Source organism: Scomber japonicus, chromosome 13 (assembly GCF_027409825.1).
Source record: "Scomber japonicus isolate fScoJap1 chromosome 13, fScoJap1.pri, whole genome shotgun sequence".
NCBI classification, from domain to species: domain Eukaryota; kingdom Metazoa; phylum Chordata; class Actinopteri; order Scombriformes; family Scombridae; genus Scomber; species Scomber japonicus.
The window spans coordinates 12174843-12192664 of record NC_070590.1 but is presented as its reverse complement, the minus strand read 5'-3'; the positions used below and the strand labels follow the sequence as shown (position 1 = coordinate 12192664).

Below are 17822 nucleotides of genomic sequence, written 5' to 3'. Positions count from 1 at the left end.
TTTGTTCTGGTGCAAATTGTTCTGTTACCTATTAGTATATGCCTTTAAAATGTTAAAATATGTATTAAAAAGGTAAACATACTGCATAAACTCAAATATGATTTGGGGCCACTAGCTAAACCCTTCCATCATATAAAACCACACTTTTGTGGGTTGTAGTCCTGCAGCTAGCAGAGCAATGAGATATAGGTCAAAAACTTGGTTTAAATGTCCAAAAAATGTGGTTGAGGACCACTGATTTCTCCCTTTTCCTATACCCTCCACTTCCCTCCCACCTTGTTATATCAGAGGGTTAAGGATCCACATTTCTCTGTATGAAAGCTAAGGGTGCTTCACATGCTCTAAATGCTTTGATGTAGCCTGGTCTGATTCACTATTTACCTTCCAAGTTCATTCCGGCTTGAAGACATTTCCTGAAGCGGCAGGCTGGACAGTTCTTCCTGCGGATCTTATCAATGATGCAGTCATTTCTCCCTGCACACAGGTAGTTGTGCTGCCCTGTAAAAAGGAGAGGACGAAGAAGAGGAAGAAGGAGAAAGAAGGAGACCTATTAGCTAGCTAAGAGGGTTTTAGATGGATTATCCTGAGCAGTATGTATTATGACCACACTAACCACCTGTTGATTCTACAGTAAGCCTGACAAGTCTGTGGTGTCCCTCTGATGTTGACAGTTTCACTTCCTCAAGGCTGTTCTTGGAAAACACACCATAGTCATGATAGACATGATTGTGTACAGAGCTCTTTCGTTCAAACAATCACACATGGTCCACATCGACGTTCCTATTTTGGTCCACAGTCTAAATTGTCCACATTTGACATCTCTGAACATTTGAACACTTTCTTTCTCGTGTACTAACTCTTTTGTCATCTGATGATGTATGAATGCTATACATGATACAAATGTGAAGGCTCAAATATCACTGTAATAGTTAAATTGCTAACACCCCATTCTCCATGTTGTAAACACATCTTATGAAGACCAAAACCAACAGCACATTAGTTTGTCTGTACATAATTTACAACTTCCCTGTCTGTTGCTCTAAATCCCATTGTTTTCTTACCTAAGATGTAAATCTTACAGGACACAAATGTATGTTTTCACTTTTCAAAAGGCAAAATTATTTCCTAATTGTCTTTTCAGCTGCAGACATGATATACTAGTGAGTATTTACAGCAGCAGGATGTATGTCGGTTTGATTTAAAATGAACTATACAGTACTAGACTACTTAGATGTGGACAACGATGAATGTCTATGGCACAGAAGAAATACGTGTTAGTTGAATCAATGAATTGTTGGTTTTGGTCTTTTTATGAGATCTGTTGAACTTTAATAAAAAATATAAAATACTATATACTTTTCCTTTAACTGATACACCTGCATACATCACACTGCTGCAGCTTTCACATACAGTATTATAATAGCAATGAATTTCACAGCTACTTATAATTTCTAGCATACAAAGAAATAAAATTGATGGATTTTTGGAAACTATGGAAAAAATACTCTTAATTGGCTTATTTTAAAGGGCAACTTCAGTAATGTTTTTGTTCACCTCCAGGGGTTTAACTTTGACTCTGTGGGCCTGATTGACTAAGATCCCAAATAAAGGGTACTAAATTGCGTGCACAGTGCAATAGATTGCGAGTTTAGTTTGCGTGCGTTTTGCGGGTGATCTACTAAGAATAACTGCTTAAATGAAAACAGGTGCAACATGGTGGAGACAGCAGTATTTAAATGAATGGAGAGTTTGTAAGTGCAAAATAAAATGTAATCGGGTTCTAGTGGAAGAGGTTAACAAATATATTGAGTTATAACAAAACGGGTGCGGGTGATGTCTTTAGTAAATCAGGCCCTGTGTGTACTCCATTTTGTGTTAGCACACTGTTACATCACTGTTGGATGTGGCTGCAGGTGCAACAGCAAACACAGGTATATCCAGAAGTGCCAGAAATATCTGAACCTCAATCAAACACTGCTTTTCAACTTGGTGCTAACATACTCTTACAGCTGTTTGGAGAGTCTCATGCATATTTTTAAAGTGAACATGGACAGTGCTTTCCATGGTGAACAGATCTACTCACGAAAGTGGGGGCAACGGCTCTGGTTAGTATGATGTTATGTAGTCAATAGCGTGTTTGTATGCAATACTCTTATGCTTTCTTTCCATCTTTTTCTCTGTACTGATATCAGGCTGCGGTGCCATGTTTAATAGTTTTAAATTTGCCTCTTGCGGATATAACAGGACCATAAAACACCCATAGCATTCGTAACAAAGGGAAACATTCCTGAGGAGATGTTTTACACTTTTTCCACATTAATATTGCCCCTTAAATTCATCAATTATTATTACTTTCAATTCAATTTATAGAGACCAGGCCTTCCTAAATTTCATGGTCCAGTCTAGAAGATCTTTTTTGTGTCATGTTTCCATGTCAGTTCAGTAGTGTTATCCTGGGTTACAGTGCAGCAGTGTCTTGCTTTTAGCACATACAGTACTTGTGTGAGAGCCTGAGGAGTGTCACATGAATCTTATCTTTTCTGCATCAACACATTCTTTTGAGTTCAGACTGAGACATAATTAATCCAATAGACAAAATTAATAAGGGGATGTCCCATTAAATGATGCCAAGCATGCCACAGTTATAGTATAAAGTGCCATTATGACAGTCATTCTATAAAATTAAAATGTGATAAATAACTAGAATCACCTCTAATGTCTCTGATGACTCACTAACTTAACAATGAACTTCAAATCTGCTGTTGAGATCATGTACAGTAACACTGATCGTAGGTAGTGATTTGGAAAGACGCTTTACTATTATTTATCTGACAAGGACTCTAGCTTTGCCAAATTGTTCACTTACAGGTTACAGTTGACAAGACGTCAGCGGAATTGAAAAAAAAGCTTTTATTCCAGAAAACAAACTTTTTTTCCTGCTCCAGCAGAGAAATACAAGGTGTACTAAAGATGCTAGGCAAGTCATAATGTAGATGTAGAGAGAGAGAGAAAGAGATGAACTGCAATCGCAAAAAAAAAAAAGTAGGCAGTAGGCAGGAATGCCAACTGGTTTTTCCAGACTTCTAGTCACACATCGATTACTCATTTGACAGGTGATCCATGATGTACCTCACCAAAGGTTGAACTTTTTTTTAGCTCCGGCTTTGCGACAGAAAAACACACATCTATATACTGTAGGAGTCGCATTCTTCTATGAGGAGTTGAAAGGCATTTCTTATTAAAGAGCATATGAGCCTTCTGGATGACAGGACAACAAAATTATAGTGTGCTCCCCCATCACCAATTACTGTAGATACAGAGAAGTAAGGTGGAAGGGCCTGCCCATTAGTCACCTCTGGAATAATAGTGTTACTCATTATGAAACAGATCTACACAGCTATTACACCCAGGAGTGGCAAAAGACACAATAAATAACTGCATGGAAACCCTGTAATGTGCAGTCTTTTGATGTTCTGGAAACTTGGCACAATATATCTAAATTGATGCTGAGGTCATCATAGTGGCAGACACAATAAATATTTCACTTGCTCCGCCTCTGTCGTTCTCCAGCAACCCTTCATTCATCGTAAACACACACTGAGGAGATTCTATAATATGACTGCAGAAACTGTGATTGGCTACAATGCCTGCACAGAATGCCCTTTGAGACCATAAACATTATCACTGATCTTTGAAATATTATGTGCTTGATGCTGCTTTTTCAACTAAAGGGCATTCAATAATACTGCTGGCATCATATAACTGAATGTAAATAATACTGCACAGTGTGTAATGTGTATCATTTCATCCTAAAGGCACATGGATATAATAATAGAAATATAGTGCTATATATTAATATGATATTCATAATAAAATAATAAGAGCTGCCTTTGTATAAAGTAAAACATATAAAGTAAAAGCCTCCTCATATATCTATGTCTACTAATACATTCCTTAAAAAAGTGTCTTCTGGTCCTTTGCTACTGTAAACCACAAGTTGGTTGGCCTTGCATTCATTTGCTGATTCACTGATTTCTTTTCCATGATGAAAATGAGAACTAAATAAAAATAACAATCGAAAATAAGATGTATTTCAAAATGCATTACAATTCTAAAAGCTAAATAAATAACAATGTTAGGGATGGATCAAAGTGCAGAATGATTCCCTTTATCCTCCGCTTCCCTACATATCAGCTGAAACTGATTTCGTTTTTAACCTATTTGACCTGACTTGACCTGTTGTTTCTGCCAATAATGCTACTGGTTCTTAGAAAGAAGTAACACACTTATGGACTTAATTCATCTACTATTTCACTGAAAATTGGACAAGACGCCAGGTCAGTTGGGTCAAGCGACAAAAAAAGAAAGGATGCAACCTAAGAGATTTATAGAAAGCTAAACTAATGTGACAATGGCAGCCATTAGTTTTAGTTGAAACATAGTTATGTCATGTGTTTGTGCTATTGGTAGGACTGACTGTAGAAATCTTCACTATATGAATATGTGTGCATAAATATTACATAACATTTCAGATGCTGAACAGTATTTAAGTGAAGTGAGTGAATCAGATTCTAAATTATCAACCCTCTCTGCAGTGTAGAGCACAGGTAGCTGCAATAATGTCAAGTCAGCAAGAATGACAGTGAGTGACCGGCTATGTTTATTCAGCCAGAGACACCTACAACACTGTGCATGTATCATTTCATTCTGATATAAGTGAGAAGTTTATTTAAAACTATTAAAATGTTGGAAAAACACCCATACAAGAAAGCAAACTGTGTTTTTTCATTGATCATAGTTCTTGGTTTTGTGCTCTTTAAATCAAATTACCATAAATTTCTATAAGCACAAGTCTTAGTGAAAAGTCGTGCCATTAATTCCAGGTTTATAATTTCCGTTCAGGATTCAGTTTTGTACAATTGTTCCAAAAACTTTACCTTAGTGTGTATTCATGTCAAAGCTTTGACCTTCAACCCCTTTTTATATTTTACAAGTTGTTCATACAGTACATTGTGCTGGAGGGCTTTCAGACCTTTTTAACACTGGCCTGTGTAGTTGCCTTTGTAAGAGTGAGTCAATTCATTATTATTTCCTTTACCCTGCAGTGGTTTACATTATTTGGCCATTCTTGTGTATGCTCTCTGTATTTTCATAGAAAGAAAAACAGGTGAGTGAATACTGAGCCTAATTCAGCAGCCTTAATACATGTACTACGAGTGCTGGTAAACACAGAATCTGGGACATCAAGCAAATGATTAGCTCGGGCTTAATGACGCTCAGAACAGCAGCGCTCTGTGTGATGGCTGTGCAAAAAATGAATTCTGTAATCTGGACAGAACAGCACTGGTGTTTATACTGTATGTAATGTAAATGAGTAAATAAAGTAGGGATATAACAGTATACATTCTTCCTGAAGCGTCACCGTATGTATGTTATGATTCAATGCATGCAGTCGTACAAAAAATGCACTCCATGACTATTAGATTATTAATACAGAAGCTTCAGTGTGTAAGCAGCATGTTACTGTTGTAGCTACTGGAGGTGGAGTTAGTTGATCTACTTTTTATGCAGTTAACTAATACATCATCATACAGTAACACAGCCAGGTGTCCTGGCTCCCTGCTACAAACAGAAAGGTTGTTTTCCTTTTCCACTGAAAAACTAATCTATTTCAGTAAGTTTCTACTGCAGCACAACTAACTGTTAGATGTTTAAATTTTTCAAAATACAAGATACCCAACCGTGACCCTAAAACTGAGGTATATACCTAACTGTGTGAATTTTGTGTAATGTAACTCTAACAAAGCAGTATTGTTAGTTATGTAATGTCAAATATATATAGCCAAGGCAATCTTTCTCCATATTTTATCACAATCACAGAAATAATCACTTTTGGAACTCAGAAATAATTACATTATACATAGCCTGGAAATTAATCTGCAGGGTAGGTGGTGTGACAACAAGATAGCAGCCTGGGGGCTGCCAGTTGCAGCCATCACTGATATCACAGGAAGTCATTGCAAACAGTGGCGTAAACAGCCATCTGTGGTGTCAAAAGTGCCAGCTGAAGCCCACTGATATCCTCCATCCCTTATCCTGCCCTGATCTGCTAACAAGGATCTGGCAGCTCCCATCAGCACTGGTTGGTGAAGCCTATGGCTGTGTTTGTAGCTAACATTATCACACAGGCCTGCAACTAATGAGTGTTGCTCAGTGGGTCTGTGGTTAGCACTATCACCTCACAGCAAGAAGGTCCACAGTTTGAACCACACAGTGACATTTTAATTCAGCAATATTTGCAGGTTACTTAATCTGACAGGCCAACAATTACAAAGAAAGCTCCTTGTACATGTGAAGCAACACCCCCTCACCCTCACTCCCCCCACAGCCAGTCGTGAGAGGCCCCCTACACACCAGAATGCTGTCCTTTGTTTTATTTATTCTTTATTTTTTGGCCAAGTCTAAAGATGTAAACTGTAACAAATGTTAGACCTGTATACCAGCTGATTCATTATTGTTCGGTAGCAGCCCTGAATCCATACCAGGCCAATATCACACTCTCACAGACAAAACTTTTAACAGTCTGCCAACATTCAACCACAATCAGAACACTAAAGCACCAGCAGTTGCTTGCATAACCGAAGCTTCTCCATTAAGTATTTTATTACAGTGATACCATTTAAATAGTGTTTAAACCTTTCCCCAGCAATAAAGTACAGCATAACATCACCTGAATGTGTGAGGAACTGACAACAAAAAGCACAAAACCCTTCAGAATTTAATAAATGAATGTAAATGATACCGCCTTGCAGAAAATGGACGACTGTCAAAACTTTAGGCATTTTACTCTAGAATTAAGTTAATATTGTCTCTTAAAATAATCAGCATCATAATGTGTGTCATGTTTGATTTGAAATGCACTTTATGGCACCAGTGTGAAGTTATAACCAATTAATGTTTAGAATGTTTGCTTTATGATTAACCAACAAGTTTGATTACCATCTGATAACATCTCTTGGAAAGTCAATTCAATCACTTTAATGTTTCATGTTATTTGTTTTTTTTGGGATCCCATTTATGTATTTAAAAAAACTCACAGCAATTCAAGAACATACATTTAAATGAGGTTCTTTCATTGCAAACCATCAAAGCATTTTCCCAGTTTCCCCAATCTCGTTTTTTTCTGTCATGAAGCAATTATGAAAAAAACATAATTGTATTGTAATTTGTGAAATTTATTTCAAACCCAAAAAGGTACCACAAGACTAAAAGGCTGTGTGGGCTTAAAGTCTGAAATTGAAAAGGTACAAATTGTAACTGCCTGTGACAAATTAACCCAAGAATAATAGAGGCTGTGGTGGAAACTGGGGGGGGGGGATTGGACAGATGTTTTACTGTTAAAATTGTTAATTACTACATTGATTCATCACCACAGATGATTTTAGACTAATAAGAACATTGGTCTATTGGTGATAACCACAGAACTAAAACAAACAGGGCTGTTAAGAGTTAACTGTGAGTGTGCAGCTAAAAAAAATCAGGGGGAGTGATTACATTTGATATTGATGATTATATTTACCTACTGGCAAAACCTAATATTTTTTGTCTTAGACATGAGTAGGCTCACTTATTTGTTTAAGAGATCTATGTTATTTTAAGGCTTTAATTGAGAAATTTTCCATAAATATGTCTCTGACACACCCTTTTTTATTTCAACAATCCCAGAGGTTTACTATTCCACATCAACAGTCACCCATTTTGTGTGTTACTTTTTTTCTAGTTACTCCATTTTCTGACTACTCCAAGTCATCCGCACCTGAAGTCATTGATGTATCCTGAAAACTGTGGCCTGAAATTCTTAAAAAAAAAAAAAAAAAAAAGTATAGTACAAGTCTCCCTCTTTGTGTGAACACATTGTAAACTTATGTAACTGCAGACTACAATTTGCATGTTGAGTCAAAATATACTACAGTTTAAATTCTTCTGATGTTTAAAAGCATTACTAAAAAACACATACAGTAAAGTAAAACATAATACCCGTAGGATGCTTTGTATGACAGATAATCTGTGTTAAACACAGCTCAAACAGAAACCAGGACATGGCCTCAATACAGTTGTCAGTAAAATACAGTGAAACAGAGTAAACAGGTTGGGGGTTGGCTGGGGGACATCAGATCTCAGGAGGTAAATATGGGTCAAGTGTAAAAGAACGTGCCAAACTTGAGACAGGGTGTGATTGTAATTATTTGATCTATCACCCATGAGGATGATGAGGTGGAGCATTCCAAGCAAAAACTGAAGAGCACAAAAATCAGTCACAGGCAATTTACGCTGACTTGAATGACATGAGAACATTTGCATGCACAAACAGAGTTAGCAGAAGACGGTTAGGCATGTGTCTATGCAGATTGGACATATCTCAGTGCTGAAGGAATACAGGAACATGGGCAAAATCAGAAGTGATAGTATTATGATCATCATCATTATCATCATTATCATCATCATCATCATTATTATTATTAAAGGTGCATTTATTTACCATCTGTGTTTTGTCGTGCTCTCCATCCTTCACCATAGAGACAACGACCGGAGAATGGAGAGGGGGGAGAAAAACAAAAAATACAGATATAACTTTCTTAGTGCAAGGCAGCTCTAAAAAAAAAAAAAATCAAACTTAAACTTTGGTTTGAGGGCTTGGCATTTAAACCAGCACCAAATAATAAAAAGCTGATAACAGTCAACAATCACACAACAAATTAAGCATAGCAGCTCATATTCAGTACTTGAATTTATAATTTTACAGTTTTTTGTCACTTTTTTACACATATTTTGCAAAGGAATAGTAGCCTCAAGAGCTTTATTATATGCAGGAGACATTCAAGTACATTCAAAATGTTCTGTTATTAACCACCAGTCATGCTTTAGTCCTGAAGGCCAGGAGTCAAACCATCCATGTCTACTAGCCGCATTGTTTCAACAGGAGCGTTAATTACAGATGAAGCACACACTGAAGGAAAGAGATAGTGAACGTAGGAAAAGAAAGAAAGAAAAGCAACAAGGCTGTGCTGTTTGAAAAGAAAGGATTAGTGTGGGTAATTTCTGGGCTTTTAATTCCAGTTTTGGGGCCCATAATAAACGTAAATAAAAGAGGGGTTAATTTATTGTTCACCTTGTCGATTTATGATGGTATGCAATAATCAATTATGAGTGACATACCCCTAAGAAAGTCTTTTCAAACAAATGACACATGAGCAGAGACAGCTTGAGAAACACAGGAAATGGAGAAACAGAAGCGGAGAGGAGCAGAGGGAGAAGGAATGCAGGGCAGAAAGCCTTTAACACAAATTACTTTCTGTTTGTGAGATGCATTCCTGCTCCTCCCATCTCCAGATTGTGTCAAGGCAATTAGATTCAAGCCAAGTTTACTGAAGCATAAACTGCTTGCCAAGACCAAAATTAAATATTATATTAGAAGTTATCAAATGTATGAAGCAAAGCAGAAAAGATGTTTTATAAGCTCATTATAATACTACTCCTCTATGAGGCAATATTACTTTAAGATGAAAATTTGTGTCTGGTTCCCTCTAATTTTTGTTTTTTTGTGGCTATATATCAAAATGACTTGTGCTTTGATACAGCAAAAACAGGAAAGGCAAGAGAAGAAGAAGAGGTAGTGACATGCAAAAAGGTCAGGACTAAGGTTCAAACCCACAAATATGCAAATACATGCCATGTATCCACTAAAGTTCTCTACTATTCAACCCTAATCTTGGAAAGAGAGACAACAGAGAAGTTTCACTATTGTGCAACCGCTTCAAGAGCTGATCAGTAGAGCTAACAGTATGTCAAGTCAAATATTGGGAAAGTTTTTGAGACAAAATGTACAAATTAATGGATGTTAACCATTGTTATTTGGTGCACATGTATGATCTTGTGGCTGCATAATATAGAATACATGACATGAATAGGCTAATCTGATTATAACCAGGTGTTAACACAGCCACAATACATCAATTGATTAAAAGGAAAAAGATTTAAATGAAAATATCTTTGTTTTTTTACATACTTAATCTCAAACTTTTTAATAAATAATAAATAAACCAAATCTCAACTGATTTCTCTGTGTTTTTAAGTAATGTGTCATGTCTGAGTGCATAAATTGGTTAAGTATGAGAGAGAGGAAGCAGTTTGGCAAATGTGTGAAGACCAACCTTCGACGGCCCTCTTGAAGAACACCTTGCAGCTGCCGCAGGTTACAACCCCGTAGTGGCATCCCGAAGCCTCGTCTGAGCACACCAAACAGATTTTATGGGTCTGCCCACTGGGCTTGGATTGGCTTGGTACCACAGAATTACTGGCCTCTCCTGTTCTAGGTGATGAGCTGGAGAGAGAGAGAGAGAGAGAGAGAGAGAAGAGAGGGAAATATGTAAATACTGTGCTCTGCAAGTATTTATGACAAATTCACAGCAGAAAAAAAAGAGGCGGTTTATGAGTAAAGACAGTATAGACATATGTTGAACTGTTGCTAGGAGATATGAGCATATCCGGTTCGCAAAGTCAAAGACCTGAACTGAAATCAGATAAACATGATTAATCTGATTGATTAATTCAGTGGCTAAATGCTCAGAATAATGGCAGTACTGCTCATAGAATGACAGTATATTGTAATTTACTGTATATTAAAAAACATTTTTTTTAAAAAAGCGAATAGGTAAATTTCTAAATATCCTCCAAATCCTCAAAGTCAAATGTATCTTGCAGGGAAAAGAGAAAAATTCAATGAGCAATATTTTCTGTAGTCTAAAATGTTCAGTCTGACTTAATGAAGCATTTATTTCAGTATAACTTACTGCATGGTTGTCTTGCTATGCTTACAAACCTCCAGAGTCGTATAATCTTGAGAAGCTACAGCTAAACTTATATAACATGTTAAACATTTAAATATACAACGAATTTAAAATGAAACTGCCTTTCCATTTTTACACAACAAAAACAGATTCACTGACTCCCTGTGTAGTTTTCTTATAAACAAAATTATAAATGTAATTTTTCCACATGTGAAGATTATGTGAATCACACCAAAACACACTGTGTGTATCCTGGAGGTCTAACAAACGCGTTGAATCCATCTGCAAAAACATTTGCAAAGACAAACACTTTAAATCCTGCATTGTTCCCATTCATGTTTACTAGTTTGCACTTTTCTTCTTTCCTGCCTTTTCTGGCACATTGCTCTCTTTCTTGGCTCAAGAAGATTATTGTATTAAACTGTCGCCGGGCCTTGTGTATTGCATCACACGAGAGCTTGTGTATCCTTGTGCACAAAACAAACATAAACTGCTCTATAGCGCTACTAACTGCAAGAAACTTCACAGGATACCTTTAATGTGTAAGCAAATAAGCCAAACTAAATGAAGCCTATTACTGGGTGCAGCTCGTCTGTGCAGAAACTAAAGCTCTAAATCTCACTCCAAGCCTCCAATTGTGTTACATTGCACATTAAAGCCTTGTTTAACCCCCTTGAGAAACTTGCGCACACATAATGCAGAGTTGTCATTATCCCAGACCGTTTATAATTAGACGTAAAGTAACCAAGACACCTGAACTGCAGTGTGAAACTTAACTAGACAACAAGAGCCAGAATGTACGCTGAGGTGTAAGGGAGAGTGTTGTGCCTCAACAGACTCTAACACTCATGTTAGACAGACACTGCTATGTAATCCATGACAGGATATGACAGCATTAGAAGAGCTTAAATCTTTTCTCCCTTGTTTGTTTTGGTAGCACACCAGTTGGAATGTATATGGGCATTATGTAATGCAGTCAGCTTGCAAAGCTTGATAACGATTTTACATTCGGGCCTGTGGATACCTTAGCAGACATACTCATGCTATATTATCATTCTGCTAATGTTTGTTTCTTTCTGTGGCTTCCAAGTTTGCAGGATAAGAGTTGAGAGAGTATATAACTGAAACTACTTAGTATTAGGAGCCACCCCCACCCCTCTCACCAAACAAGCATGACCTAAATTCACAGTGGCTGGTGTCTCATGGTCATTGGAAAGACGACACTCGCTTATGTAAAAAAAGGGACTGCGACGAAAGGGGGAGTGGACACGGTGGACCTTGGCAAACATCCAGCTAAGAAGTTTAGCCATAGCTTAATCGAACTAGCCAAGATCATTCCCAACATATGTAGACAGTTACAAATAGTAGAGTATACAATGAATACGATGATTCAGAATGAGCTGCCAGTTTAACTTTTGGCAGTGGTCTCAAAATACACAATCGCGCTGTTTTGCAGATGGCATCAACATAGGGGCAAGGGAGAGCGGAGAGTTTGTTCCCAGAGTCTGGAGGAGGAAGCGATGACATTATCTGAACAAAATGCACATATGGATGTTCACTTTCAGAGATGCTTACAACACATAAAATCACACTGAAAGTAGAAGTATCTTCTATTCCGCAAAAATCTAAAAATATGGTTATATCATTTATTGTTACGTAGTCATTTTTTAAAGAAAAAAAACCCGCATGCACTGACGCACAGCATGAAGCTGCTCCAACTGCAGTGAAAAACGGATTAACTATGAATGCAACTGCAAAAGTACACCGAGCCAAAAGGTTAACATAAAAATAAATAACTCAACACAATAACTCAGATCTGGTATCTATGACAGGCACTTAAATGACTGTGAACAGCTCATTCTGAAACCACAACTTATGACTGTTACAGTTTAATCTCTCCTAGATATACAGTACATCAACCCCAACAAAAATCTGACCTAAATTTTACACCAAAATGTTGCTGCATACACAAACTTTATGCACAAACTAAAATATGCTTCCAACTGTCATTTGCCCCTTTGTTGTGCAACTGATGGTGTACATACTGTACAGTACACTGTGTGTAACACCACAGATTTCAACAAGAAGGATTTCCATAATGATTAAAGAATTTCCTATTTTGTGACAGTGAAATGAACTAATTCAGCTCATGAACTGTACACACTGTGATTAGACATTATCTGCAACACCGGTGCTCTGAAAAATCTTGGCAGACACTCTGTAATATGTGCCCCTCTTAACTTTGGACCATCAGTCTAGCAGTAGTAGAGTATTTATAGATGCGGTCCTCTTTGAATATCAGTTATGAGGAGTAAGGTGTCCTGCTATGTGCTCTTTCTGGCTCTCTCGTTACTTGTCAACTTATGGTAGCTATGGCTGGATTTGAGTGAAGAGGTTGTGAACACTAATTATCAGCTAGTGCTTGACCTGTGATGGCTCTCTCGGGATTTGCTCAGACACCGGAAGAAAGGACAGACTGCCAGTGAAGCGGGAGATCACATGACACACCCACCAACGGACCAACCAAGTGAAGCAGGTCTAAGCATTTATACAGAGTTTATTTTTCAGATTAAATTGTTTTCAGATCATTACAGTTTTTATGAATAAGAATTACACCACAAACTTGATAGTATTTCATGTTTAATGTGTATCAGAGAGCTAAAACATGCCACATATTACTCTATTCTATTATAGGACGGTTTAAGATGCTGGTATTATAAAATGACCACAGGGTGGTGTTTGAATTAAACATTTATAACCCCTCTACTCCTTCTCTAACTCACATGCTCCTCCCAATCCCTCAGCAAACAAGTGTGGCTCTGAGCCATGTAGTGCAGATTCAAGCCCCATTAGGAACGCCCTCATACTGGACCAGAGTGCAATAAACATGTGCACTCACTCAGCGCACACACACACACACACACACACACACACACACACACACACACACACACACACACACACACACACACACACACACACACACACACAAAAACACACAATGGGAAAAGGATTTTTATGTACTGATAAACAAGAGCACATCACCAACAAACTCAGAGAAAATCTGGTACACGTATGCAGAAAAGAGAAGCGGAAGCGTAATGATCCAACACACACACACACACACACACACACATATACACACACATATACACACACATATACACACACATATACACACACACACACACACACACACGCACACACACACACACACACACACACACACACACACACACCAATACTTTCAGCAGGGAATTAAGCAAAAGATGAGAACAAACACAAAAAGGGTAGTTGAGGTTCAATGCCCTTTGCTGCTCTTTCTCCACCCACATTGCTCCTAGCATGTGTGCTCAGTGTCTTTTATGATATTGCGTTATATAGTTGGTGTTTTGCCAGTCACGCAAAAGGTCTTGAAAAGACAAATGCAACTAAAAAAAAAAACTTAGCAGACTGGACAATGTTGTTACGCTCTTAGCCATGCTGCCAATCACTTCCCCTCACTATTTTACTTCTACACAACCCTCTCTTTCTGTGTGTGAACACGTGCTAACAATATGTGATAATACTAAGAAGCTGTGCAGAAATATTGGAAGGCCTTGGCAGCAACACTGAAGAACAAAAACATTCAATTAACCAAATCATGCTGCAGCAGACAGTACGTGCCTGCAGGATTTTCTTAGGAAAACATAATCTTCTGTACGTCTACACAAACAGTGCACAATGTACTGCAGTGCAAATAAAAACCAATGTTGACTTCTCTCCCCAGGGTCTCAGTCTTTAAACAGTGCTCCCATTGAACATTTTATTCCATTGTTGATAAGTGTAATCTGATTTGAAATAATCAGGATGTTGATTTCTAATTAATTACTGTACATGAGCTTGTCAACTCTTAAATCAATTTACATCAGAGCAGATATGCAACTTATACAATCTGGTCATGACATAACATCACATGATGTGGTGGCGGTGGTGGAAAACAACGATCAGCAGTAATGAAAGTCCAGAGCAAACAAAACGGCAAGTGGTCACTATATGGAGGGGGGGACTGGCTGGGAACTGGGCTGACCTGCTGTATCACTGGGGAATCATATGCTAGTGACAGTGGGAAACCATGAGAGGATCGTTTTTCCATTTGGATCAAAGCTTTTTTAGGCTAATGTGTGGGAGCAAAAAGCATGACGTGTGGTGGGAGAGAGAAGTGGTTTTCTTTCATCAGCAAGATGTAGAATAGGAGAACATTTACAGTGCTGAGGCCGGACACAGACACAGCAAAGAACTGACTTTGCCAAAAACACAATGGTACACATTTGGGTAAACTAATGTAAGCATTCTTTTGAAAACAGATTACTTCATATAAATATTTAGTAAAAGTATTGCTTCTGAGATAAACTTCTAAATTGGGAACTATTTCTAGCAACATCATCTTGCAACATTTTTTTTATGAGAAACGCAGCTGTTGTTTGGATGTCTATAAATTCTAGCTATAATTTGTGGTTCTTTTTATTCCAGCAAACACAGAGAACGCCTGAAATTGTAGAAGTTAAAAATGTCAAATGTTTAGTGTATATTTCAAGCTTTTTTTTTTTTTTTTTTACACTATTTGTATTCATGCTAACAACGGAATAAACTGAATTTACACTAATAAAAACATAAATATGTATTCACCTGATTGTACAAAATAAAATATATATACATGTATCTATATCAGACTCATGCACCCCTACATTCATACTCATGCATACATTTATAAATATATCCATACACTCACATAAAACCATGCATGCATTTTAAAATGTGGTAAAAACAACAATAAATAACACAAACAAACATCCCAAAGATGCCCGCTATCCATCTGTCATCCATTCAGTTCTGTATTGTACAGTCTGACTGTTGTAAACAGGGTTACTGCTTTCAGCCTGTTTTTTCTCTACTGGGCGATTTGCTGAATTGTTGTTATGCAAATATTTAGAAGTTTGTTGAATAGTTGTTATGCATTCATGTTAGTTTCTGCAAAATATTATCAGATTTTTTTTTTTTTTTTTTTAATGGCAACACTCCTACTCTCTCAAAGCGAGTGGGTTCTGTGAAAGGGCATCCATTACTGGAGACCTATAGAGAAGGAGGTGTAATCTTCATATTCAAAAAGGAAAGCATGAATTGATATTACTATTTTTTCATTTGATCATAATAAGCATTGTGATACCATCATAATGCCAGTTATGATTCAGGTTTAAGTAAACAAACAAACACTTTAAAGTACACTTAGCCTTTTTTTGTACAAATTAGCCTTGTGTGTCGCCAGGAAAATATGCAGACATTAGCCATAATGGTATTTAAGTTCGGACAGCTTTCTGAAAAGGGAAAGTTTCTGTGATGTAACAGATAGTAGCGATCATATTATTTTATGAACTGTACCGGTTGCATTTCCGTCAGCTTTAATTTCCTTCCTTCCTCTCTTCAAAACGAAGAGAGGAAGTAAAGCTGTGACACCCCCCATTTATGCATTTATGCAAGAGAAGAAAGGCGTGTGCTCCCTTCTTACTATGTCAACGATACAGAGTGTTGTGTTGTCTTAATGTGTGTAAATATTGTGGTTGAAATCAGTGTGATTCAAATTCTCCTTTCTTAATTTATTTTTATTTTTAAAGACCGAATATATGCAATATAAAACATGTTGAATCTTTGATTTGAGTCATTATTGTCACAATTTTACTGTACTTTAACCTTCCTGCCTTTCCCTACTCTCACTTCCTCTCTCTCCATCACATCCGCCTCTCTCACAGACTCTCTCTCATTGCTCATTTCCCCTCTTCCTCCTTCCTCTTCCCCTCACCCCGCCTCATCTGAAGAGGTTATATAATATCCGTATTACGACTGCTGGGGCTGACGACTCCCCTCCCACCCCTCCCTCCCCTGCAGCCTCTCAGCCAATGGAGTGTCACTACTGGCAGGGAGTATGGAGGAGGTCAGGCAAGTCATGGGATTATCCAACTCACCTACCCGGAGACAGGCAGACACAGCAATCAGGGTGTTTTTGTGTGTGTGTGTGTGTGTCTGTGTCACTAATAGGAAGCCTGCATGTGTATGTGTGGATGTGTTTGTGTGTGCTGATTTGGTCTTTGAATGACTGAGTGGAGCCTTTGGTTGCTAGAGAGGAGGATTGTTATAAAGCTAGCCTTGTTTCAGAAATCATCATGTGATTGTGTGATGGCTCCCTCTTCTCTCTCCTTCTCCCGCTCAACTCCACTCACCCACCCACCCTTCCTCACATTTGAGTGTCTCCTACACTGAGCTGTCACTTCAATCATCATTTCATAGCACATTGCTCATTCTTACCCTTTTTTTCTTCCAAACCAGAGCAGTTTCAGTTGTTCAGAAACAACCACATAAAGTATCTTCTCCTGTGAAGTAGACGTTGATTTTGTTTGTCGCTGTGCAGTTTGATTGCATGATTGTTGGCTGTCAGATGCAAAAGCAGACACAGTTTTACGTTGTTATAATGAAGAAAAACCTGTTAGTGAGGTTAATTTTGTGAGGAAAAAAAGGTTAATAGCCTTTTTTTTGCCTTTAATTTTGTGAGGAAAAAAAGGTCAATAGCCTTTTTTTTGACAATGAAAATGAGACTAAAATTAAAGAAAAAGTAACATTTGAAGACAAATAAACTAATTACTGTTCTAATGCAGTCTTAACAAAATGACCTGCATGCATCTGCAGAATCCAACACTGTTTGCAATATATCATGACTCAAAATCCCTGGAAGAAATAGACATTTGATTTTTGCATGACATAAGTGACGAGTTTAAAGTGTCACTGACGAAACTACACAGAAAGTGCCTTTAGTTTTAGCAGACTTAGAGTGACAAAAATCAAATGACAGAAGTTCGACTAAAACTGATTGGATTATATGGATGGGCCAAGGAATTGTGCAATTTGGGAAACAACTGTCTGCATCTGTCTTCTATAAAGGAAAAG

At 37.6% G+C, this 17822-nt stretch overlaps 1 protein-coding gene across 1 annotated transcript in view; it reads right to left on the bottom strand.

The window, feature by feature from the left end:
• Positions 1 to 17822, bottom strand: part of LOC128371619 (glucocorticoid receptor-like) — a 71289-nt gene that overhangs the window by 17557 nt on the left and 35910 nt on the right. Inside the window, exons 3-5 of the mRNA XM_053331976.1 lie at positions 10212 to 10381; positions 8540 to 8566; positions 382 to 498 (exon numbers count right to left, since the gene is read on the bottom strand). Coding sequence (XP_053187951.1) covers positions 382 to 498; positions 8540 to 8566; positions 10212 to 10381 — 314 coding nt within the window. The remainder of the gene's footprint in view (positions 1 to 381; positions 499 to 8539; positions 8567 to 10211; positions 10382 to 17822) is intronic.